General features: G+C 46.9%; 4 protein-coding genes across 4 annotated transcripts in view; 1 reads left to right on the forward strand and 3 right to left on the reverse strand.

Moving 5' to 3' along the window:
* The window catches only part of ANKRD66 (ankyrin repeat domain 66), a 61,824-nt gene that overhangs the window by 28,454 nt on the left and 8,450 nt on the right, over positions 1–24,920 (forward strand). The window lies entirely within an intron of this gene.
* LOC141728487 (taste receptor type 2 member 9-like) lies at positions 26–1,099 on the reverse strand. The gene has a single exon (XM_074537028.1). The coding sequence runs from the start codon at positions 995–997 to the stop codon at positions 26–28; it is 972 nt and encodes a 323-aa protein (XP_074393129.1). The 5' UTR covers positions 998–1,099.
* On the reverse strand, positions 14,434–15,384 carry LOC141728488 (taste receptor type 2 member 9-like). The gene has a single exon (XM_074537029.1). It carries the CDS (start codon positions 15,382–15,384, stop codon positions 14,434–14,436), a length of 951 nt encoding a protein of 316 aa, XP_074393130.1.
* Positions 20,342–21,302, reverse strand: LOC141728442 (taste receptor type 2 member 7-like). The gene has a single exon (XM_074536537.1). It carries the CDS (start codon positions 21,212–21,214, stop codon positions 20,351–20,353), a length of 864 nt encoding a protein of 287 aa, XP_074392638.1. The 5' UTR covers positions 21,215–21,302; the 3' UTR covers positions 20,342–20,350.

Here is a 24,920-nt window from a genome sequence, read left to right on the forward strand (position 1 = left end):
GAAAGATGAACATTTTGCATGGGCTCTAGCTATTATCACAGTTCCTACTTGATGAAAACTCCCACTTCACACAGGAGAGAATCTTCAGCATTGCTTTTTCCAGCTTGGGATTGCTGAAAATCAGAATAAGGGAATGAATACCTGGAAAAGCACACAGATATATGGATATAAGAAGTGTCATGGTAGTTTCATCCTTCATGGTATAAATTATTGTCAAGATCAAACATACAAAATTGATGCTGTACATCACTAAGAAGGAGAGGACAGATTTCATGGCTCTAATGTGGGCATCCATGCTGAGGTCCTTCATGGAACTTCTCTGCATGGTGTGCTTGTGTTTCCAGAGAGAAAAGAGAAGGAAAAGAGCAGAAAAGATGACTGCCATGAATGAGGCAGCATATCCAAAGCCAGGGAGAAAAAAAGATGAGAAAAAATGTTTATCCATTTTGATTCTTGCTTCCCAAAAGTTTTCTTGGCAGGTGAAAGTGAGGTTGCTACTCTTCGCAGTTTCCATGTGATCATAGATAACGATGCCCATAGCCAAGGCTACAATCTCTGACCCCAACAAGAGCCAGGGCACCATCCTGTCAACTTTTAGTTTCAGGTAGATGAAGAAACTGCTCCTGAAATTGGCAATTTTTATGCAGTAGAAACCACAAAGACAGGCTGAGACCCACAAGTTGGAATAATTAAAAAACGTTTGAAAAATTGCAAGTAGTTGAAGTATAGTGTGAGCATAAAGATAGTTGGGATAAATTTTTGAAAGGAAGTGGGATACCCATGAGGAGCACAAATAGGAAATCCTGGAGCATCCCAGCAGCAGCAAGATCTTCTCATTAGAGTTCAGGGTTTTCTTTTGGACCCAGGCAATGCAAAGCACACAAACGATGAAAGCATTTATCCACATGCCAGCAAATGCCTCCAGGGTGATGATGGCCACAGCTGGGGCTCCGTATGAAGTGGCATTGAATTTCTGTGGAGGGTGACAAGCTTCCATGGTGCAAGCTGGGGAGCAGAGCTGTGCTGGCCAAGGGAGCTGTGGCAGCAGAGCCTGAGGCAGGTCAGTGGCTGCTGTTGGTGGAGTGTCAGGGATGGCAAGAGGAGCTTTATAGAGCTGCTGCTGCTGCTGCTGCTGCTGCTGCTGGGGGGGATTTTGGTGCCGCTGCTGTGGGCACAGGGCAGGTGCAGGGATGTAAATGTGCTGGGTATCCCCTTACCCGGGGCCACTCTTGACTATTTGAATGTTGGTTTGGGGCGGGGGGGGGGCTGTGCTGGGTGACACAAAGAGCGGAGATGTTTTTCTGCGGTGGAGAGAGTTTTGATTGTGTTACTGATCCCTGTTTGATCAGTGTAAGGCTTCAGGAACTGGGTTCTTCTGTCCCTTTTTCACCAATGATGATCATTTAGAGTGGGGTTTGCACCGAGAAAAGCACATCCAGGGCAGTGAGATGAGTAATTAAATCTGGGAATCATATTCTGGAAAACATTCATATTGATCTGCTCTACCCTTTGTGTCTTTCTCTTCCTACTAGTCTTACCTCAGTACAGGCCAGGGGAATCTGTAGATATTTTCTACGTATAGTAGTTCAGGGCATAATCTTTGCTGCCATCTGATTTCAGACACTATATTAAGTTTTGAATTATACGGGACTAAAAATAAATAGGAAATTGTTTTTTAAATCCAATGTATCTGTCCTGTTTTACTGGCCCTGAGCTCCAAGCTGACAACATTTCAAATTACATTATAACACGCAATAAAATTTTCCAGTGGTACCTGAACAATGCCCTGAATGTGCAAAAGCCTGCTTGTTTGTCTCAGCATTATCAATCTATCTAATAAAATATTATATTTATGTGACCTTTGCCAAAATTACTCCAGTCAGGGAATTTTGCTAACCATCTGTCATGGTTTGGGCCTGGCACAGAGCCAGTGCCCCCATGAGAATACCCTCTCCCTGGTGTCTGCTGTGAGATGTGATCAGGAATAAGCAGAAGAGGCTCCAGCTTAAACATAAAGAAAACTTTATTACCTAAACTACAAGAAAAGAGGGAAAAAAACTATAAGGAAAAAAAAAATTGAAAACCGTACAAAAAACACTTTCCTCCTCCCCACCACCAAAATTTCCCAATCCAATACATTCCCCCAAATCACTAACTGCCCAGTCTGGCACCACCCTTTAGGATATTCAAACTTCAGTTCATGAAGAGGAGAGGAGTCCTTCTTGCACCATAGACTTCCCCTGGAAACACGCTGAAACCTCGTGTGTTTCCATGTCACTCGGCACCGCCCGGAAAGTCCTTTTGCCGCTTGTGACATCTTCCTTCCATGCACAGTACTCTCACCACTGTGCATGGACCAGAGCTGCTTTTAGGGTTGTCTTTTAAGGATGCCTTGTCTCATTCCAAAAAGGCACAGTCTCTGCTTTGGGACATCTGTCCCCCCCATTTTTTTGTAACTCCCTGGGGCTGAGGGGTCCCCACGATGAGCCCTCCTGGTTCTGAGGCACTGCCTCCCCCTAAGTGCAGTCTCTGTGTCACAGGAATAAAACTGAGTCTATGGCTACACAAGAAAAGTCCAGCCAAAAGGCCACTCCAATCATCTCCCCCCAACTCAGTCAATCGTCTCCACATCCTTCGGGCCAGGTCCTTGTCTCATCTCATCTCTTATCTCCCTTCTTATTCAGCTCCGAGGAGGATCAGCATTTTTTGCAAGGTCCCAATCATGTAAGAAAAAGGGTTAAAAATTTCAGTCTCTGTCTGTCCCAGAGCTCCGGCACTCCCACACTCGCTGCTGCTCCGGCCGGCACCTCCTCGCTGCATTTCCCCCCTCGCCCTTTTCCTCCTGGGCCGGCCGCTATCAAATTCAGACGCCGGCTCTCTCTCTCTCTCTCTCCTGGGGGGGGGGATGGCTGCCCAATGGCTGTCTCTTGGGGCTCCTCCACCCTTCCATCCTCAAGGGCCTCCTCACCCCCTATCTCTGTCCAGGCCCAGGCCTACCACATGGCTGCCCCTCCCCCGCCCAGCAGCAGCGGCTGGACAGGGGAGGGAGGTCTGACCTCTTCGCCTCGATGTCCCAAGAGAGCCTCCCAGGGCCGAAGCTCTGCTTTTAACCCCTGTGTGTTCTCGGAGGTGTGTCCAGACCCCACTGGCCACACCAGGTGCCAATATCAAAATCCGAGCACCCATTGGTTTGACCACAGCATCCCAGAATTCCCACTTCTTCCTGGTCAAACCACCACATTCCACTCTTCACCTCCGAGAAGACACTTTCTAAAATTATCAACAAAATTACAAAACACTTCTACACAACAATAAGCCTTCTATCCCTAGATTCTCTATCTATCTACCATAACTTAGTACATGCTTTGTTCTTATTCCTCTTTGGTCCCATCTCACAGCTTTATCTCATCATTCTCCTGGAATTCGATTCCCGGTCAGGAAACAATGGCAGACTACCCCATGCAGTGCCTCACTTGGATGTGTCTGCAGTCTTGGAAGCTTGACTACCCTACGTTCTCCTACAAATGGACCTTGAGCTTGTTCGGACGTTCTAGCAGGGGAGCGCAGCTACTGCATACCTTTGACCGAAGAACGGTACTGTCTCTATCGGGGAGGTCGTCCTCTTCGACCGAGCGCGCAGCTTCGGGAGGGACGCACTCCTCTCCTCTTCATGGAAGGGTGGAATGTGGTGGTATGACCAGGAAGAAGTGGGAATTCTGGGATGCTGTGATCAAACCAATGGGTGCTCGGATTTTGATATTGGCACCTGGTGTGGCCAGTGGGGTTTGGACACACCTCCGAGAACACACAGGGGTTAAAAGCAGAGCTTCGGCCCTGAGAGGTCTCTTGGGACTTCGAGGCAAAGAGGTCAGACCTCCCTCCCCTGTCCAGCCGCTGCTGCTGGGCGGGGGAGGGGCAGCCATGTGGTAGGCCTGGGCCTGGACAGAGATGGGGGGTGAGGAGACCCTTGAGGATGGAAAGGTGGAGGAGCCCCAAGAGACAGCCATTGGGCAGCCATCTCCCCCCCCCAGGAGAGAGAGAGAGAGAGAGCCGGCGTCTGAATTTGATAGCGGCCGGCCCAGGAGGAAAAGGGCGAGGGGGGAAATGCAGCGAGGAGGTGCCAGCCGGAGCAGCAGCGAGTGTGGGAGTGCCGGAGCTCTGGGACAGACAGAGACTGAAATTTTTAACCCTTTTTCTTACATGATTGGGACCTTGCAAAAAATGCTGATCCTCCTCGGAGCTGAATAAGAAGGGAGATAAGAGATGAGATGAGACAAGGACCTGGCCCGAAGGATGTGGAGACGATTGACTGAGTTGGGGGGAGATGATTGGAGTGGCCTTTTGGCTGGACTTTTCTTGTGTAGCCATAGACTCAGTTTTATTCCTGTGACACAGAGACTGCACTTAGGGGGAGGCAGTGCCTCAGAACCAGGAGGGCTCATCGTGGGGACCCCTCGGCCCCAGGGAGTTGGAAAAAAAATGGGGGGGACAGATGTCCCAAAGCAGAGACTGTGCCTTTTTGGAGTGAGACAAGGCATCCCTAAAAGACAACCCTAAAAGCAGCTCTGGTCCATGCACAGTGGTGAGAGTACTGTGCATGGAAGGAAGATGTCACAAGCGGCAAAAGGACTTTCCGGGCGGTGCCGAGTGACATGGAAGCACACGAGGTTACAGCGTGTTTCCAGGGGAAGTCTATGGTGCAAGAAGGACTCCTCTCCTCTTCATGAACTGAAGTTTGAATATCCTAAAGGGTGGTGCCAGACTGGGCAGTTAGTGATTTGGGGGAATGTATTGGATTGGGAAATTTTGGTGGTGGGGAGGAGGAAAGTGTTTTTTGTACGGTTTTCAATTTTTTTTTTCCTTATAGTTTTTTTCCCTCTTTTCTTGTAGTTTAGGTAATAAAGTTTTCTTTATGTTTAAGCTGGAGCCTCTTCTGCTTATTCCTGATCACATCTCACAGCAGACACCAGGGAGAGGGTATTCTCATGGGGGCACTGGCTCTGTGCCAGGCCCAAACCATGACACCATCTTCCGCTCTTTCGTTCAGGAAGATATGTTTATATATGCTTCTATTTTTAATGTACACTTATTATTTTTTTTCTATCTAGAATTACAGGTGTTTATAATACTTTCAAAGTAGAGCAACTGCTGTTGTTTTCCTCTGCTGTGTATTTCAGATCTGAATGCTGGATTTGTGAACCTGTAGGTATTTGACAAGTTCAGTCTTGTGTTGATTTCAAGCCCTTCAAAAGTAATTAAACTTACCTAAAAATTGGGAAGATTCATGGGTAATTTTTTTTATTAACGATGTGCTTGGTCCCAGTTTGATATGACAGTTTTTCCAGCTCAGGAGACATTTGTTTTTGTAGGACATACATTGCAGTACATTCCTGTGTCTGAGTTTTTCTGTGTTACAGTGGAGTTCAAACCAATGCAAGCAGATTAAGAAAAGGTATTATCTGCATTTAGTGACACCAGGTAGTGCCTGTGTCTAAGAATCCAGGGTGGATCTGCCCTTGGGTGTGGGAATACTGATGCACAGCAATTTTGGGCACTTCATACAATGTGGAGTAAGAGACCAAAAGGCACCTGCCGTACTTCCCAGAGTGGAAGAGCAGCAGCTTTTCCCATCACCAAGTTTTTCCCAGAACTGCAGCCAATGGAATAATGTGCCTCCACTGCCCTCCAGAGAGGACAAAATGCAAGTGGTGCTGGAGTCCCTCTGCTGTGGAGACAGGCTGAGAGCTGGGGCTGTTCAGCCTGGAGAAGAGAGAGCTCCAGGGAGACCTTAGATCCTAGCACAGTGCCTAAAAGGCATCCAAGAGACCCCCTATATACATATATCTAGGAAAGCAAACATATGTTCTCAGAATGACTTATCTTTAGACACCTGCTTTAGGTTCTTGAGTTATTTCAAAGTTAAGGGTACTGAAAACCAAGTGTTTCTCAGACAGCTCTGCTTTTGCTTCCTTTCTCACATCCACTTCCAAACACGTGGAAATATGGCCTTGGTGCTGTGTTTTGACTCTCTTTGCTTGCCCGTGAAAACAGCCTTGACATGCTGTATCTTGAGACATGCTTATTTTGCTAGTAGCATGTCCTGTTCAGCTTAGGTGTCAGCAACAATCCTTCCTAAAAGAAAGTGTTAAAGAACATTCATTTATGTTAGGTGAAGGTTTAGTGCTCTGGAGCTCTTCTTCTCTAAACAAGAAAAGATCTCTGTACTTTTTCCTCTGCAATGTTATCTCTTATGAATAGATTCCTACTTTGATTTGTTTAGAGAAAAGTATATTGCTTAGCTTAAAGGGCTGACTTCTTTCTAGCACAGGCCCATTTCCTACTCAAAACCGACTTAAGCTGTCTGCCTTGTGCTGGGGGTAGGGGTGTCATGGCACAAGCCCTTTTCTACCTGATTCCTGAACATAGCGGAGAACATCCGCACATCCATGACTTGTAATTTCAGATGTGAAATGGAGGAGCAGGATTCCATGCCTAAGCTAACGGCACTCAGGCACTGCAGGGATTTTGGTGCGGCTGCTGTGGGCACAGGGCAGGTGCAGGGATGTAAATGTGCTGGGTATCCCCTTACCCGGGGCAGTCTCACGCTTGACTATTTGAATGTTTCTTTGAGGGGGCTGTGCTGGGTGACACAAAGAGCGGAGATGTTTTTTTATGCAGTGGAGAGCGTTGTGATATTGAGACTGATCCCTGTTTGATCAGTGTTAGGCTTCAGGATCTTCTGTCCCTTTTTTGCCTATGATGATCATGCAGAGCCCTGGCTGTGCTCAGCAGCTCAAGGGACTCAGTGGCCTTTTCAGTCTGAGAGTCTGGGCACTGCAACATTGAGCTCAGATGCTGGAGAAGTAGAGTTCATTTTGATGCTTCTAAAGCATTGAAAATCCATGTTGGTTTTTCCAATGGCATTGCCTTAAGCGTAAACTGATGAGCCCCAAAGTAGGCCAGGTAATGGGAGCAAGAAATGAAAGCTGGATTTCTTTACAAGTTTTATTTGGGGCATATGACGTAAAAGGGTAAAAATTGAGACAAATTCCTGTGCCAGGGTTCTAATTTCATCTGCTTGGGAAAGTGAAGGCTTTCAAAGATGGCACCATGCTGAGTTTCCTCCACACTGCAGTGCCCTAAAGCTTCCAAATGAATTTAGACCCTGAAAGCTGTGAGGTTTTTCCCAGGCAAGTTGTGTTAAGCTCTCTAGGGCATGGACTGACCATGCAGTTTTGGTTAGCACAGGACCTGTCCCATTTGGCCTTGCACATTTCCTTTGGAAAGAACATTTCCTTTTAGGAAGGGAAACGGAATCTTGCAAACCCGAAAAGAAAAGCTTACAAACATTCTGGAAAGGAGATATGATCAAATGAAATGCAATTGAAAAAAACCCAAAAAAAATCTCAAAAATTGGGAGATTTAGTGTCTTTAAAAAATGGTCTGTGAGGAAGTAAACTGCAGTGCAAAGGACCAAAACATGCCAAAACTAAGCTCACAGATGTTGCAAAAGCAGGGGAAAATTCAAGGAGGAAGGCACAACTTGGAGGGGAAGATACAAGGGATACGGCATGGATACTGAAAACAAAAAGAAATATCAAAATCAATCTTTGCAAAAGTGAAAGCCATCAAAAGGCCTGGCTTGCCATTCAGTGCAGGGACATGGACCAAAGCTTTCTAAAATTGATTAATAAAGCTCCCAGGAAGAGAAAAGGACTGACAAATACTCTGAAACAGATGCATGATGCAAAGAAATGCAATTGACGGAAAATCAAAAAGAAAATTGGGAGTTTTAGTGACTACAAGAAAGCGGTCTGTGAGAAAATGAGGTGCAGTGCAAAGGACCAAAATATGTCAAAACTAACCTCTCAGATGTTGCAAAAGCAGGCGAAAAAATCAATGAGGTAGGGATTTTTTTAATCGTATTTCAAAAGTTTCATAATTTATTGGCAAATTCTCATGGGCAACTCCTCACAACACTGACTCCTTCTTCCTCACAGCACAGCCAACAAAAAACAGATCTGTTATCAACCACCTAACCCACTCTTTTCTAGCACTCATCCTTACTAGTCACAGCTGCTGCCTATTGAGGGCAGGCCAGTTCCTAAGCTTTGGTAGTCAGTACAGCTGCAACTCCTCAGGGGCAAGATTACCTTCTGCAGCACTATCTTTATTTTCTTACATTCTATCTCCCCACAATTCCCCCTTTTCTTTTAATTACAAAGTTGTAGCATCTCTAGAAAGATATGTTTGAGTAAATTTTTATTATAAAGTATTCACATATCTCACTTAGGACTAATAGTGTACAGATGTTCAGGCAACATGCCACAGTAAGATCATACCTTTCTAAGTTCTGATTTAGTTTTGCTTTTCACAGTCCAGAGCATCACCCTAAGCCTTTTCATAAAGTAATGTTGTGTTTACTATCTTTTGCAGGGCCCTTTGCAAAAAAAAGTAAACCCAGTACAATCATCTTCTGTGTAATTTCCATTTGTCTTTGGAACGTGTCTGTGCGCTGATCTTGATTCATAACCCAAACTTACATTACGTACCATCAGAAACCTGTATACTTACGTTTCTAGAATACTGACAATATCAATAGCTGTACAACCTTATAAGACAACCTACAAGAATAAGTTAAAGGCTATATATTAAGGTAGCAGCAAATCAACAGTTACATCATTTTATCAATAGCTATACGACTTGAACAACATCAATCCAATACCTGTCGAGTGTACTTATGCTTACAGAATATAAACTTTTACACTTCTGCCCCATCAAAGATCAAGAGTTGTAATTCACACTCAAAATGCATGTTTTTTACCAGCCAAGAAATACACCATATTGAATGATAGAGCTACTCTGTCCCCAGCTCCCGCTGCTGCTTTAATAATTTGCTTCTTCCTTTAAGTTTTTTTGTTGTATTAGGTGGCCACTGTAAGCCTCTCTTGTTTTCCATGTAGATAAAACAATCTGTTCTTCACTTGATATATTATTTTGCATTGTGTCCCCAGCGGCTCACTGTACCCCAGATGTCAAAATCTGCCAGGTCAGGACCAGGCAGCATCCCCTGCTGCTCTCCCCTGGGCTCCATCTCCGGCTGTGCCTCGCCCTACAGCCCAGTCCCGAATCACATTGAGTTACTGTGGAGATGGCCACTGTATAGTTTTAGAGACCTTCTCTTACATGTTGTCTGTGCAGCTTTGACTCTGCCTCTCAGAGCTCCATTTTGCTTTTGTTCCAGTGCTCATGTAGCAGTGACTTAGCAAACCTCCCCCTGTACTCCTCAGGGGCCATGCCATTGCTGAGGTACTGGCTGCTGCTGTGGCCAGGCCATTTGCCGCTTCTGTCACGCCACTCCTGTGTCCTGGTGCACACACTCTGCCATTCAGAGGGAACGCAGCACCGCCCTGGGTCCCCTCTGGACTGCAGCCATACCTTGGAAGGGGGTGTGGGGCTTGCTTCAACACACAAAATAAGCAAAGTGTGTAGGGTCCACTCCTTATATCCAGCACTCTTCTTCTTAGGGGTAGTATCTCATACATTGTCCAGCCTTCTAGGCTCCCAGGTCTGATTGGCTATGACTCATATAGAGTTTTAGGCTCTTAGTCTGTCTGCTTAGCTCCAAGGCTCCTGGTCTGCCTAGCTCCACCATCTTAGTGCTCTTAGGTCTGCAGTCATTTTCCTAAAACCCCTCAAGATGATGTCACTTAAAATTTAACTCCTTTTTTCACAACCACCATGGGATAATGTCTTTACAGTTCTCTCTGGAGTCCTCTACCTGAATCACCACAGGATCACCAACTATTTTTATACTACTGCAAAAGTTCCATACTTTCTAGGCTAATTCTCATGGGCAGCTCCCCACAGCACAGATTCCTTCTCCCTCACAGAACAGCCAACAAAAAACAGATCCCCTCACAATCAGCTAAGCCACTTTTTATAGCACTCATCCTTGCTAGTCGCAGCTGCAGCCTGGGCAGGCCTGTTCCTAATCTTTGGTAGTTAGTACAGCTGCAAATCCCCTGGGGTGAGGAGACCATCTGCACTGTCTTTATTTTCTTACATTGTATCCCCCCATATGACACAACTTTGAGGGGAAGATATGAGGGACATGGCATGGATACTTGAAAAAAAAATAAAATCTTTGTCAAACTGACAGCCATCAAAAGGCATCGGAGGCCATTGGATGCAGGGACATGGAGCAAAGCTTGTGTCATGGTTTGGGCCTGGCACAGAGCCAGTGCCCCCATGAGAATACCCTCTCCCTGGTGTCTGCTGTGAGATGTGACCAGGAATAAGCAAAACAGGCTCCAGCTTAAACATAAAGAAAACTTTATTACCTGAACTACAAGAAAAGAGGGAAAAAAACTATAAGGGAAAAAAAATTGAAAACCGTACAAAAAACACTTTCCTCCTCCCCACCACCAAAATTTCCCAATCCGATACATTCCCCCAAATCACCAACTGCCCAGTCTGGCACCACCCTTTAGGATATTCAAACTTCAGTTCATGAAGAGGAGAGGAGTCCTTCTTGCACCATAGGCTTCCCCTGGAAACACGCTGAAACCTCGTGTGCTTCCATGTCACTTGGCATCGCCCGGAATAAAGTCCTTTTGCCGCTTGTGACATCTTCCTTCCATGCCCAGTACTCTCACCACTGTGCATGGACCAGAGCTGCTTTTAGGGTTGTCTTTTAAGGATGCCTTGTCTCATTCCAAAAAGGCACAGTCTCTGCTTTGGGACATCTGTCCCCCCCATTTTTTTTCCAACTCCCTGGGGCCGAGGGGTCCCCACGATGAGCCCTCCTGGTTCTGAGGCACTGCCTCCCCCTAAGTGCAGTCTCTGTGTCACAGGAATAAAACTGAGTCTATGGCTACACAAGAAAAGTCCAGCCAAAAGGCCACTCCAATCATCTCTCTCTCCCCACTCAGTCAATCGTCTCCACATCCTTCGGGCCAGGTCCTTGTCTCATCTCATCTCATCTCATCTCATCTCATCTCATCTCATCTCATCTCATCTCATCTCATCTCATCTCATCTCATCTCTTATCTCCCTTCTTATCCAGCTCTGAGGAGGATCAGCATTTTTACGAGGCCTCAGTCATGAAAGAAAGGGGTTAAAAATTCAGTCTCTGCCTGTCCCAGAGCTCCGGCACTCCCACACTCGCTGCTGCTCCGGCCGGGCTGCAACCTTCCCCCCCCCTTCTCCTCCTGGGCCGGCTGCTATCACATTCGTTGTCGCTGGCTCTCCTCCTCTCTCTCCTGGGGGGGGGGGGGGGGGGATGGCTGCCCAATGGCTGTCTCTTGGGGCTCCTCCACCTTTCCATCCTCAAGGGCTTCCTCACCCCCCCATCTCTGTCCAGGCCCAGGCCTACCACATGGCTGCCCCTCCCCCGCCCAGCAGCAGCGGCTGGACAGGGGAGGGAGGTCTGACCTCTTTGCCTCGAAGTCCCAAGAGACCTCTCAGGGCTGAAGCTCTGCTTTTAACCCCTGTGTGTTCTCGGAGGTGTGTCCAAACCCCACTGGCCACACCAGGTGCCAATGTCAAAATCCGAGCATCCATTGGTTTGACCACAGCATCCCAGAATTCCCACTTCTTCCTGGTCAAACCACCACAGCTTGCCCAATTGATTCCCTTTGAAATAGCAAGATTCCGTTTCCCTTCAAAAAATGAAATAACATTTCAGGACCATAGCAACCTAGGAGATTTCATCTGATGCTGTGGTGGAAGCAAGAAAAATGAAAGCCCAAGCAAGGGCTCTATGGCTACAGGAAATGAACCCCCAGCATTTTCTCTCTTCCAAATGATGACAGCCATGTTTTCTGTGGGATAGAACAGCCAGCAGGATGTTACATGAATATTCATATCACATGCTCCTAATTGCATTGATTGGCCACCATACAGACTTGGAATGTGACCCAGAGCAGTTTTCCATTCTCTGCCAGAACTGGGCAGCCATTCCCATTGAGTTCAAACACTTCTCATGTGTCAGTTTCTCTAGGCTGGGCACATCCTGCATCTGTCCCCATGGGCTGTGCAGGGTGGCTGTGCTGATGGACACCCTGTCCCCTGCAGTGCCAGCTGAGTGGGACTGGTGCACATGACAGACAGGGATTCTGTGCTGGCTGTCACATTCTCAGGGGTTTCATGGGGAAATGGAAGAATGGATCTGCAGTGTTGTTTTCTGGGACTTTGTGTGGTGTTTTTTGTGGTACCATGTGCAAGGTGCTGGATTTTGCCTGCTGAGTCTTGCGGCATGTGAAATTGGGAGGGATGGATACTGCACTGCATGCAGGGAATGAGATGGATCCTCCAGGGTTTTGCTGTGAAACTGGACAGGATTATCAGATAAAAGGATGAAGTGCATGAGCAGCAGCCACAGGGGAAGAAATGTGCGGCTGTTTCTGTTCTTTCAAAGCCTTTCCCCAGGGAGATGTGTGCAGCAGAGATGCTTAAAATCTGCCTCTGGACCTTAGTTGCTGGTAGAAGTGACCAATTCGAATTTTGTTTTGTATTTGCTGGCACTGTTTCATGTTTCACCTGCTGTGATGGTTTGCCCTCAGGGAGAAGCCAGAACTCCATTGAGCTCTTCCTTCTCTCTCACCCACAGGAAGAGCAGAGGTGAAAAAATCGATGGAAATACTCAGGGTTCGAAATAATGGCAGGGAGATCACTCACCAGTTAGTGTCATGGACAAAATGTATTTGAAAAAAGAAAAATAATTTAATTTATTTAAATACAGAAAATAGAGCAAGATAATGAGGAAGAAAAGGAAAACTTGATCACAGTCCCTCCACGCCCCTTTCATCTGAGGCTCAACTTCCCTCCTTCATCCCCAGCTCATCCCTAAGACCAGCAAGGGGCAAGTCGAATAGGGGCTGCATCATCTCTTAAAAAGTTGTCTCCTCCACTCCTGACTCCTTAAGCTGTTTCCCTGATTGAGAGCAAAGCCTGTTGTCTGAGTGTTTCACTGAGCCAGAGTGCACTGGGAATATCCAGTCTCACCTCCAGGTGAGAGCAGGCCAGGAAAGCAGTCCCACAGAGCAGGCAATCCTGTCCTTGCAGGCAGTGGGGCACAGAGGACACGCAGGGCTGGAGTGGGAACGAGGCTCTGCAGCCCCTGAGCTCCCCGGGGCCGTTCCTGCCTCGCTCTTTGTGGCTCAGTGACCACCTCTGGGGAGTGTCAGGGCTCAGCGTGCTCACACTGAGCTATCAGCCACTGCCAGGCACTCATACAGCCCATAATATGTGCCACAGCACAGGGCCACAGCAGTAGGAAAGGTAAACCAAACTAGAGAGAAACCTCTTCATTGGAGCCATTTCATTCTGTGAATACCAAAACATTTGAGGCTGCTTGGCAGGATTGTTATTTCAGTTTTACAGCCAGTTTGTGTTCCAGTCTTGCACATTTTTCTGTTCCATTAAGAGTATAGAAATTTGACATAAAATAAAGGCCTTCCTGGTCCTCAGTGATGAAAGGACATGAGTGCAGGTGAGTTGAATTTCTGATTCTGTGAAATGCAACATGTAAGTCTTGTCATATTCAATAAGAACTTTCAGAGTCACAGGATCACAAGTCATGGATTTTATTGTAGAAATAAAAATTGGGAATTGTCACAAATAAATACACACATTGGACTAGCTATAAATACATTTAGGATAAGAGATACAAATAAGGATAAGCAATGGTTAATTCATTAAGCTCAACTTCACCACCAGATTGGCCTATGAACACAATTTCACTGGGGTACAATCTGACACAGTCAAAAGAGCCAATCTTAACCAAGAACAAGGTCTTCCCTGCTTTGGGGAGGAGAGCAAAGCAATCCTGCTGTCCTGTCTGCACAGTGGAGTCATATTCCCATCCTCTGCCAGGCAGGATTGGAAATGCCAAATCAATTCTTTTGGGAGAAATGCAGGTGAGGCTGCAGTCAAAATACCTCCTTGCTGCCATGGTGAATGGGGGTGGGCAGCCAGCTGCTGTGGAGATGAGGGATAGCCAGGGTTGTGATTGCAAAGGCTGTGAGTCTTGGGCAGGGGCTGAACACTCAATGAGTATCACTCCTTCTTCCACTGGGCCCAGGCAGAGGTAAAGGGGCTCTGCCTGATGATCCATCACCCCACCAGCAGACTCTCATGCCCACATTAATCCCTTCACCACACAGGACTTAGGCATCATTCCTTCCATTAGGGCTAAATGACTTTCTTAAAAATATGTAGCTCAAATATTTAGCTATGTGTAAATAAAATAATAATGTATTTAGCTCACAATAATTTTACTCAAATGCTACAAATGAAGTTTTCTTAATTTGGATGTTGAAGACTGAACATCAGTATCATCTACACTGTCTCGAGAGTTGCATCAAAAATTAAATTACTTGTTTTCTAGTTTTCAAGATTTTGCATGTACTCCAGCTGTTATCACAATTCCTACTTGATGAAAACCTCACATTTTATATAGGAGAGAATTTTCAGCAGTGTTTTTTCCAGCTTGGGATTACTGAAAATCAGAATAAGGGAATGAACACCTGGAAAAGCACACAGGTACATGTATAAAATGACTGTCATGATGTTTTCTTTCTTTGTGTCATAAATTTTTGTCAAGACCAAACATACAAAGTTGATGCTGTACATCACTAAGAAGGAGAGGACAGATTTCATGGCTCTGATGTGGGCATCCATGCTGAGGTCCTTCATGGAGGTTGTCTGCATCGTGCGTTTGTGTCTCCAGAGGGAAAAGAGAAGGAAAACAGCAGAAAAGATGACTGCCAGGAATGAAGTTGCATATACAAAACCAGAGAGTAAAACGGAAGAGAAATTATGTATATCCTTTCTGATAGTTACTTCCCAAAAATTTCCTTGGCTGGTGGAAGTGATGTTCCTCTGGAGAGTTTCAGGCAAGTCAGAAAGGATGATGCTGATAGCCAAGGCTACAGTCTCTGACCCCAACAAGAGCCAGGGCACCATCCTGTCAACTTTTACTTTCAGGTAGATGAAGAAGCTGTTCCTGAAATTGGCAATTTTTATGCAGTAGAAACAACAAAGACAGGCTGAGACCCACAAGTTGGAATAATGAAAAAAGGTTGCCAAAGATCTAATTACTTGACGTATGGTTTGAACATAAAGGTAATTGAGATTAATCATTGAAAGGAAGCGATATATTCCTGTGAAGGACAAATACCAAATCCTGGAACATCCCAGCAGCAGCAAGATCTTCTCATTAGAATTCAGGGTTTCCTTTTGGACCCAAGCAGCGCAAACTACGCAAATGAGGAAAGTATTTATCCACATGCCGGCAAACACTTCCAGGGTGATGATGGCCAGAGTGGTGGCCCCGTATGCAGTGACATTGAATTGCTGTGGAGGGAGAGAAGCTTCCATGGTGCGAACTGGGGAGCAGAGCTGTGCTGGCCAAGGGGGCTGTGGCAGCAGAGCCTGAGGCAGGTCAGTGGCTGCTCTTGGTGGAGTGTCAGGGATGGCAAGAAGAGCTTTATAGAGCTGCTGCTGCTGCTGCTGCTGCTGGGCGGGATTATGGTGCGGCTTCTGTGGGCACAGGGCAGGTGCAGGGATGTAAATGTGCTGGGTATCCCCTTACCCGGGGCCACTCTTGACTATTTGAATGTTGGTTTGGGGGGCTGTGCTGGGTGACACAAAGAGCGGAGATGTTTTTCTGTGGTGGAGAGTGTTTTGATTTTGATACTGATCCCTGTTTGATCAGTGTCAGGCTTCAGGATCTGGATTCCTCTGTCCCTGTTTTGCTTATGATGATCATGCAGAGCCCTGGCTGTGCTCAGCAGGTCAGGGGACTCAGTGTTCTTTTCAGTCTGAGAGTCTGGTGGGGCAACATTGAGTCCAGATGCTGAAAAACTAGGGTTCATTTTCATGCTTCATAGGCATTGAAATCCCTGCTGGTTTTTCCAATGGCATTGCCTTAAGAGGAAATGAAGAGCCACACAGTAGGGCAGGTGATGAGAGACACCTAAAGTAAAGCTGGATTTTTTCGAATGTTTAATTTGGGCCACATGGAAGGAAAGAGAAAAAAGAAGACAAGTCCCTGTGCCAGGATTCCCATCTCATCTGCTTGGGAAAGTGAGGGCTTTCAAAGATAGCACCATGCTGACTTTCCCCCACACTACAGTGACCTAAAGCTTCCAAATAAATTTAAGCCCTGAAAGCTGTGAGGTTTTTCCCAGGCAAGTTGTGTTAAGCACTGTAGGGCATGGACTGCCCGTGCCCTTTGGCGTAGTACAGGACCTGTCCAGTTTGGCCTTGCACATCAGGAGCACAGTAACCCAGGAGATTTCATCTGATGCTGTGGTGGAAACAGGAAAAATAAACCCCAAGCAAGAGCTCTATGGCTACAGGAAATGAAGTCCCAGCATTTTCTCTCTTCCAAATGATGATAGCCATGATTTCTGGGATAGAACAGCCAGCAGGATGTTACATGAATATTTATATCACTAGCCTCTAATTGCACTGATTGGCCACCATAAAGACTTGGAATGTGACCCAGAGCAGTTTTCCATACTGTGCCAGCATTGGGCAGCCATTCCCATTGAGTTCAAACACTTCTCATGTGTCAGTTTCTCCAGGCTGGGCACATCATGCATCTGTCCCCATGGGCTGTGCAGGGTGGCTGTACTGATGGACACCCTGTCCCCTGCAGTGCCAGCTGAGTGGGGTTGGTGCACAGGAGCGGGTTTCTGTGCTGGCTGTCACATTCTCAGGGGTTTCATGGGAATGGAAGAAAGGAAGCCAGCATGGTTCACTGGGACTGCGGTGTTTTCTGTGGTACCATGTGCAAGATGCTGGATTTTGCCAGCTGAGTCTTGTGGCATGTCAAGTTGGGAGGGATGGATGTTGCACTGGATGTAGGGTATGAGATGGATCTTCCAGGGCTTTTTTGTGTAATCATCACAAAGCATGTAATCATTAAAGCATGACGTGGATGAGCAGCAGCAGTGAAAAAGGGGATGTGGGGCTCTTTCTGTACTTTCAAGGCCTTTCAAAGGGGAAATGTGTCCAGCACAGCTGCTTACAATCTGCCTTTGGACCTGAGATGCTGGTGACAAAAATGATCATTTCACTGTAGCTTTGCTGTGTTCTTACTGGAGATATTTAATGTTTCACCTGCTTTGATGGGTGGACCTTGTGCAGCTGTCACATTCCCACCCAGCTGCTCCTTCACTCTCAGCTATAGTTGGTGCCGGGGTGGAAAATAAGATGGAAATACTCATGGACTGAGATAAAGACAGGACATCAATCTCCAGGTAATGTCATCAACAGAAGAGTCTTGAGGAGAACAAAATCAAGTCATTTGTTGACTGTTGGAAATATTGTAGGTTGATAAGAAACCAAAGAGAAAATTTGCACCTGCTATCTTCCACCCTCTCCTTCTTCCTCGGATCAGTTTGACGTCACTTTCCTACGTTCTCTACATCTTTCACCTACATTAGGGATGAGGAATGGGGGTTGCAGTCAGTTCACAACACGTGGTCTCCTCCACTCTGTCCTTGCACTCTTCCTCTGCTCTAGCAATGGTCCCTCCATTGGGCTGCAGTTCTTCAGCATGAGCTGATTCCAGCGTGGCCTCTGCAGGGGCTGCCATCCCTTGGAATACACCCAGAACACCGACTGTGCTGTGGGGTTCTCCTGGGGCTGCAGGCACCTCTCCTTTCCACCACAGACCTCCATGGGCTGCTGGGCACACTTGCCTCACCATGGTGCTTTTCACAGCCTGCAGGGGAATTCTTTCTCCAGCACATGGAGAAACCTATCCCCTCCCTTCCTTGGCCCTGTTCTTCAGGAATGTTTCTCACAATACTGCTCGGTCCTCACTGCTTGGATATGTTTCATCCATAACTGGACTTCAATGAGCAGAAGGCCCCAGGTGTTTCAGGATGCAATCCATAAAAACAAAATGAAATCCCCTCAGGGGAGGTGTCATGAACTTGTCATGGAAATATAAATTCAAATCCTAATCATTCTTAGCCCCAGAAGGCAGAGTGACACAGTATCAAGTGGCTTTAATTATTTGTTTGCTTGTTTCTGGGCAGTTGCTGTTTAAGGAGAGTTGGGTGGTGTGGTGAGGCAGCCTGCTAGAATCAGTGGTTGAGATGTTGCTTTGGTCTAAATGTTTGCATCTCTCAGTTCAGACGCAGGGAGGAAGCTTTTGGCAGGTGAGATGAGCAATGCACACCTGGCACTAGAGAGGTGTCTTCGGGCAGCTCTCAGAGTCCCACTCAGTCACTCCTGGACTCTCACTCTGGAATAGATCAGGGGTGGCAAATAAGATGGAACTGCTCATGAGTCAAGATGAAGGGTGGGGATTATTCTCACTGACCCCAATTATTCTCCCAGACAAAACAGACTTGAGATAGGGAAAATTAGTTTAATTTATGGCCTATTGAAAACAGAGTGGGATGATGTAGAACATGCACACAACTAGAATCTGTGATCTGCTCCCCCCAATAATGTCAGGCTTAATTTAACTCATTCAGAGATCCTCTGGCATGTCCTTTCATCAGGAGCACAGGAGAACTGGGAATGTTGTTGTCAGTTCATAAAACGTTGTCTCCTTCATTTTTCTCCTGCTCCAGCATGGCTGCCTCCCATGGCCTTCAGTCCTTCAGGACTGCCCTTTATCCAGAGGACCCACAGTGGTCCCTGACATAATGAGCAGTTTCTGGTGTTGGGACCATTGGAGTGCCTGGAATTGCCTTTTCCCAGCATGGGACAGCCTTGACCTCACCTGGTTGAGACCCCACAGGCCCCCAGCTGCAGCTCCTGGCCCAGGCACCCTGTACAACTGCCTGTGGGTCACTGTGAGATGAAGCTGTGGCTTCATTCCATGCTGCACCTTGCACAAACCCCACCTTCCTGGGGCTGTAAGGGAGCCAGAGTGCACAGGGAAAAGCCAATCTCATCTCCAGGTGACAGCAGGCCAGGAGAGCAGTCCCACAGAGCAGGCAATCCTGTCCTTGCAGGCAGTGGGGCACAGAGGACACGCAGGGCTGGAGTGGGAAGGGGGCTCTGCAGCCCCTGAGCTCCCCGGGGCCGTTCCTGCCTCGCTCTTTGTGGCTCAGTGACCACCTCTGGGGAGTGTCAGGGTTCAGCGTGTTCACACTGAGCTATCAGCCACTGCCAGGCACTCATACAGCCCATAATATGTGCCACAGCACAGGGCCACAGCAGAAGGAAAGATAAACTAAACTAGAGAGAAACCTCTTCATTGCAGCCATTTCAATCTGTGAATACCAAAATATTTGAGGCTGCTTGGCAGTAATGTTATTTCAGTTTTACAGCCAGTTTGTGTTCCAGTCTTGCACATTTTTCTGTTCCATTAAAAGTGTAGAAATTTGAAAGGAAATAAAGCCCTTGCTGGTCCTCAGAGATGAAAGGGACTCAGTTTAATTTCAGATTCTGAGAAATTCAACACGTAAGTCTTGTCATATTCAATAAGAACTTTCAGAGTCACAGAATCATAACTCATGCATTTTATTGTAGAAACACAAATTGGGAATTGCAACTAATAAATGCACTCACTGGACCAGCTCTAAATATATTTAGTAAAAAAGAAGCAAAGAAGGAATAGCAGTGCGTAATTCATTAAGCTCAACTTCACCACCAGATTGGCCTATGAACACAATTTCACCGGGGTACAATCTGACACTGTCAAAAAAGCAAATCTTAACCAAGAGGTGTTCCCTGCTTTGGGGAGGAGAGCAAAGCAATCCTGTTGTCCTGTCTGCACAGTGGGGTCATATTCCCATCCTCTGCCAGGCAGGATTTGAAATGCCAAATCGATAATTTTGGGAGAAATGCAGGTGAGACTACAGTCAAAATACCTCCTTGCTGCCATGGTGAATGGGGGTGGGCAGCCAGCTGCTGTGGAGATGAGGGATAGCCAGGGTTGTGATTGCAAAGGCTGTGAGTCTTGGGCAGGGGCTGAACACTCAATGAGCATCACTCCCTCTTCCACTGGGCCCAGGCAGAGGTAAAGGGGCTCTGCCTGATGATCCATCACCTCACCAGCAGACTCTCATGCCCACATTAATCCCTTCACCACACACAGGGGCTTAAGCATCGTTCCTACAATCAGGGCTAGTTGGGTTTTTTAATAAAAAATATATATCTCAAAGATTTAACTAAGCCTAGAAATGATATTATGTATGTATCTCACAGTAATTTATCTCAAAAGGGTAGAATGAACTCTTCAACTCTGATGATTAAGAGTGAACATCAGTATCATCTACACTGCCTGGAGAGTTGCATCAGAAAGTAAATTACTTCTTCACTACAGTAAAAGATCAACATTTTAAATGGGCTCCAGCTTTAATTACCGATCCTACTTGATGAAAACCTCCCACTTCACACAAGAGAGAATTTTCAGCAGTGCCTTTTCCAGCTTGGGATTGCTGAAAATCACAGTAAGAGAATGAACACCTGGAAAAGCATACAAACATATGTATATAAGGAGTGTCATGACATTTTCTTTCTTCATGGCATAAATTATTGTCAAGACCAAACATACAAAGTTGATGCTGTACATCACTAAGAAGGAGAGGACAGATTTCATGGCTCTGATGTGGGCCTCCGTGCTGAGGTCTTTCATGGAGCTTGTCTGCATCGTGCGCTTGTGTCTCCAGAGGGAAAAGAGAAGGAAAAGAGCAGAAAAGATGACTGCCAGGAATGAGGCAGCATATCCAAAGCCAATGAGAAAAAAAGATGAGAAAAAATGTTTATCCTTTTTGACAGGCATTTCCCAAAAATTTTCTTGACTGGTGGAAGTGATGTTGTTCCTCTGCAGAATTTCATTGATGTCATAGAAAACGATGCCCATAGCCAAGGCTAAAATCTCTGACCCCAACAAGAGCCAGGGCACCATCCTGTCAACTTTTACTTTCAGGTAGATGAAGAAGCTGTTCCTGAAATTGGCAATTTTTACGCAGTAGAAACAACAAAGACAGGCTGAGACCCACAAGTTGCAATGATTAAAAAAGGTTGCAAATAATGCAAAGAGTTTAAGTATGGGGTAAACATAAAAGTAGTTAGGATAAATTCTTGCGATGCAGTAGTATAAGTATGAGAAGCATAAAAGGCAAATCCTGGAGCATCCCAGCAGCAGCAAGATCTTCTCGTTAGAGTTCAGGGTTTTCGTTTTGATCCAAGCAATGGAAAGCACACCAACGATGAAAGCATTTATCCACATGCCAACAAATGCCTCCAGGGTGCTGATGGCCACAATTATAGCCCAATAAGAAGTGACATTGAATTGCTGTGGAGGGAGAGAAGCTTCCATGGTGTGAGCTGGGGAGCAGAGCTGTGCTGGCCAAGGGGGCTGTGGCAGCAGAGCCTGAGGCAGGTCAGTGGCTGCTCTTGGTGGAGTGTCAGGGATGGCAAGAGGAGATTTATAGAGCTGCTGCTGCTGCTGCTGGGGGGATTTTGGTGCCGCTGCTGTGGGCACAGGGCAGGTGCAGGGATGTAAATGTGCTGGGTATCCCCTTACCCGGGGCCACTCTTGACTATTTGAATGTTGGTTTCAGGGGGCTGTGCTGGGTGTCACAAACAGCAGAGATGTTTTTCTGTGGTGGAGAGTGTTTTGATTTTGATACTGATCCCTGTTTGATCAGTGTCAGGCTTCAGGATCTGGGTTCTTCTGTCCCTATTTTGCCTATGATCATCATGCATAGCCCTGGCTGTGCTCAGCAGATCAGGGGACTCAGTGTCCTGTTCAGTCTGAGAGTCTGGGTGCTTCTACATTGAGTCCAGATGCTCGAGAAGTGGAGTTCATTTTGATGCTTCACAGGCATTGAAATCCATGTTGGTTTTTCCAATCTCATTGCCTTAAAGATATGTGACAGGGCACATATTGAGGCAGGTGATGGGAGCCGAGAAAATAAAGCTGGTACTCCTTACAAGTTTGATTTTGACCATATGATGTAAAAGACTAATAGCTGGGACAAGTGTCTGTTCCAGGATTCAAATCACATCTGCTTGGGAAAGTGAAAGATTTCAAAGATGGCACCATGCTGAGTTTCCCCCACACTGCAGTACTCTAAAGCTTCCAAATGAATTTAGACCCTGAAAGCTGTGAGGTTTTACCCAGGCAAGTTGTGTTAAGCTCTGTGGGGCATGGACTGCCCGTGCCCTTTGGGGTAGTACAGGACCTGTCCCATTTGGCCTTGCACATCTGGACCACAGCAACCAAAGGGGATCTAGTCTGATGCTGTGGTGGAGGCAGGAAAAATAAACCCCAAGCAAGAGCTCTATGGCTACAGGAAATGAACCCTGAGCATTTTCTCTCTTCCAAATGATGACAGCCATGTTTTCTGTGGGATAGAACAGCCAGCAGGATGTTACATGAATATTCATATCACATGCTCCTAATTGCATTGATTGGCCACCATAAAAGACTTGGAATGTGACCCAGAGCAGTTTTGCATTCTGTGCCAGCACTGGGCAGCCATTCCCATTGAGTTCATACACTTCTCATGTGTCAGTTTCTCTAGGCTGGGCACATTGTGCATCTATGCCCATGGGCTGTGCAGGGTGGCTGTGCTGATGGACACCCTGTCCCCTGCAGTGCCAGCCTAGTGGGACTGGTGCACAGGACAGACAGGGATTCTGTGCTGGCTGTCACATTCTCAGAGGTTTCATGGGAATGGAAGAATGGATCTGCAGTGTTGTTTTCTGGGACTTTGTGTGGTGTTTTTTGTGGTACCATGTGCAAGGTGCTGGATTTTGCCTGCTGAGTCTCAAGGCATGTGAGGTTGGGAGGGATGGATGTTGCACTGGATGTAGGGAATTAGATGGACCTTCCAGGGCTTTTTTGGTATAATCAACTGTGGCTTTCAGGTTAAAGCTTGAAGTGCAAGAGCAGCAGCAGTGAAAAAGGGGATGTGTGGCTGTTTCTGTTTTTTCAAGGCCTTTCACAGGGGAGATGTGTCCAGCACAGATGCTATTAGACACCGTTGGCCCTGAGCTGCTGGTGACAGAAATGATCAGTTCACAGTGGTTTTGCTGTGTTCTTACTGGACATATTTCATGTTTTACCTGCTGTGATGGGCGGACCTTGTGCAGCTGTCACATTCCCACCCAGCTGCTCCTACACTCTCACCTACAGTTGGAGCCGGTGTGGAAAATAAGATGGAAATACTCATGGATTGAGATGGGGACAGGGAGGTCAATCACCAGGGAATGTCATCAACAGAAGAGTCTTGAGGAGAACAAAATCAAGTTATTTATAGACTATTGGAAATATTGTAGGCTGATAAGAAACAAAGAGAAAATTTGAACCTGCTACCTTCCACCCTCCCCTTCTTCCTCAGAGCAGTCTGACGTCTCTTTCCCAGGTTCTCTACATCTTTCCCCTACATCAGGGATGGGGAATGGGGGTTGCAGTCAGTTCATACCAAGTTGTCTCCTCCTCTCTGTCCTTGCACTCTTCCCCTGCTCTCTAGCAAAGGTCCCTCCATTGGGCTGCAGTCCTTCAGCATGAGCTGATTCCAACGTGGCCTTTACAGGGGCTGCCATCCCTCAGGATACACCCAGAACACCGACCGTGCTGTGGGGTTCTCCTGGGGCTGCAGGCACCTCTTCTTTCCACCATAGACCTCCATAGGCTGCTGGGCACACTTGCCTCACCATGGTGCTTTTCACAGCCTGCAGGGGAATTCTTTCTCCAGCACATGGAGAAACCTATTGTGGTGGTTTGACCAGGAAGAAGTGGGAATTCTGGGATGCTGTGGTCAAACCAATTGATGTTCGGAGTTTGATACTCACACCTGGTGTAGCCAGTGGGGTTTGGACACACCTCCGAGAATACACAGGGGTTAAAAAGCAGGGCTCTGGCCCTGGGAGGCTCTCTTGGGACGTCGAGGAGAAGAGGTCGGATCTCCCTCCCCTGTCCAGCCGCTGCTGCTGGGCGGGGGAGGGGCAGCCATGCGGTAGGCCCGGGGCCTGGACAGAGATGGGGGTGAGAAGGCCCTCAAGGATGGAAGGGTGGAGGAGCCCCAAGAGACATCGGGCAGACATTTCCCCCCCGAGGAGGAGAGCTGGCGACACCGAATGTGATAGCAGCCGGCCCAGGAGGAGAAGGGGGGGGAAGAGTGCCTGGCCGGAGCAGCAGCGTGTGTGGGAGTGCCGCAGCTCCGGGACAGACAGAGACTGAAAGTTTTAACCCCTTTCTTTCATGATTGGGGCCTTGCGAAAATGCTAATCCTCCTCGAAGCTGAATAAGAAGGGAGATAAGAGATGAGATGAGACAAGGACCTGGCCCGAAGAACGTGGAGATGATTGAATGGGGAGAGATGATTTGGAGTGGCCTTTTGGCTGGACTTTTCTTGTGGCCATGGACTCAGTTTTTTCCTGTGACACAGAGACTGCACTTAGGGGGAAGCAGTGGCTCAGAACCAGGAGGGTTCATCGTGAGGACCCCCCGGCCCCAGGGGGTTGGAAAAATATGGGGGGGACAGATGTCCCAAAGCAGAGACTGTGCCTTTTTGGAGTGAGACAAGGCATCCTTGAAAGACAACCCTAAAAGCAGCTCTGGTCCATGCACGGTGGTGAGAGCACTGGGCATGGAAGGAAGATGTCACAAGCGGCAAAAGGACTTTTTTCCGGGCGGTGCCGAGTGACATGGAAGCACATGAGGTTTCAGTGTGTTTCCAGGGGAAGCCTATGGAACAAGAAGGACTCCTCTCCTCTTCATGAACTGAAGTTTGAGTATACTAAAGTGTGGTGCCAGACTGGGCAGTTGGTGATTTGGGAGAATGTATCGGATTGGGAAAGTCAGGTAGTGGGGAGGAGGAAAGTGGTTTTTTGTAAGGTTTTCAATTTTTTTTTTTCTTTTCCTTATAGTTTTTCCCTATTTTCCTGTAGTTTAGGTAATAAAGTGTTCTTTATGTTTAAGCTGG

This window comes from Zonotrichia albicollis, chromosome 3 (genome assembly GCF_047830755.1).
Source record: "Zonotrichia albicollis isolate bZonAlb1 chromosome 3, bZonAlb1.hap1, whole genome shotgun sequence".
Taxonomy (NCBI): Eukaryota; Metazoa; Chordata; class Aves; order Passeriformes; family Passerellidae; genus Zonotrichia; species Zonotrichia albicollis.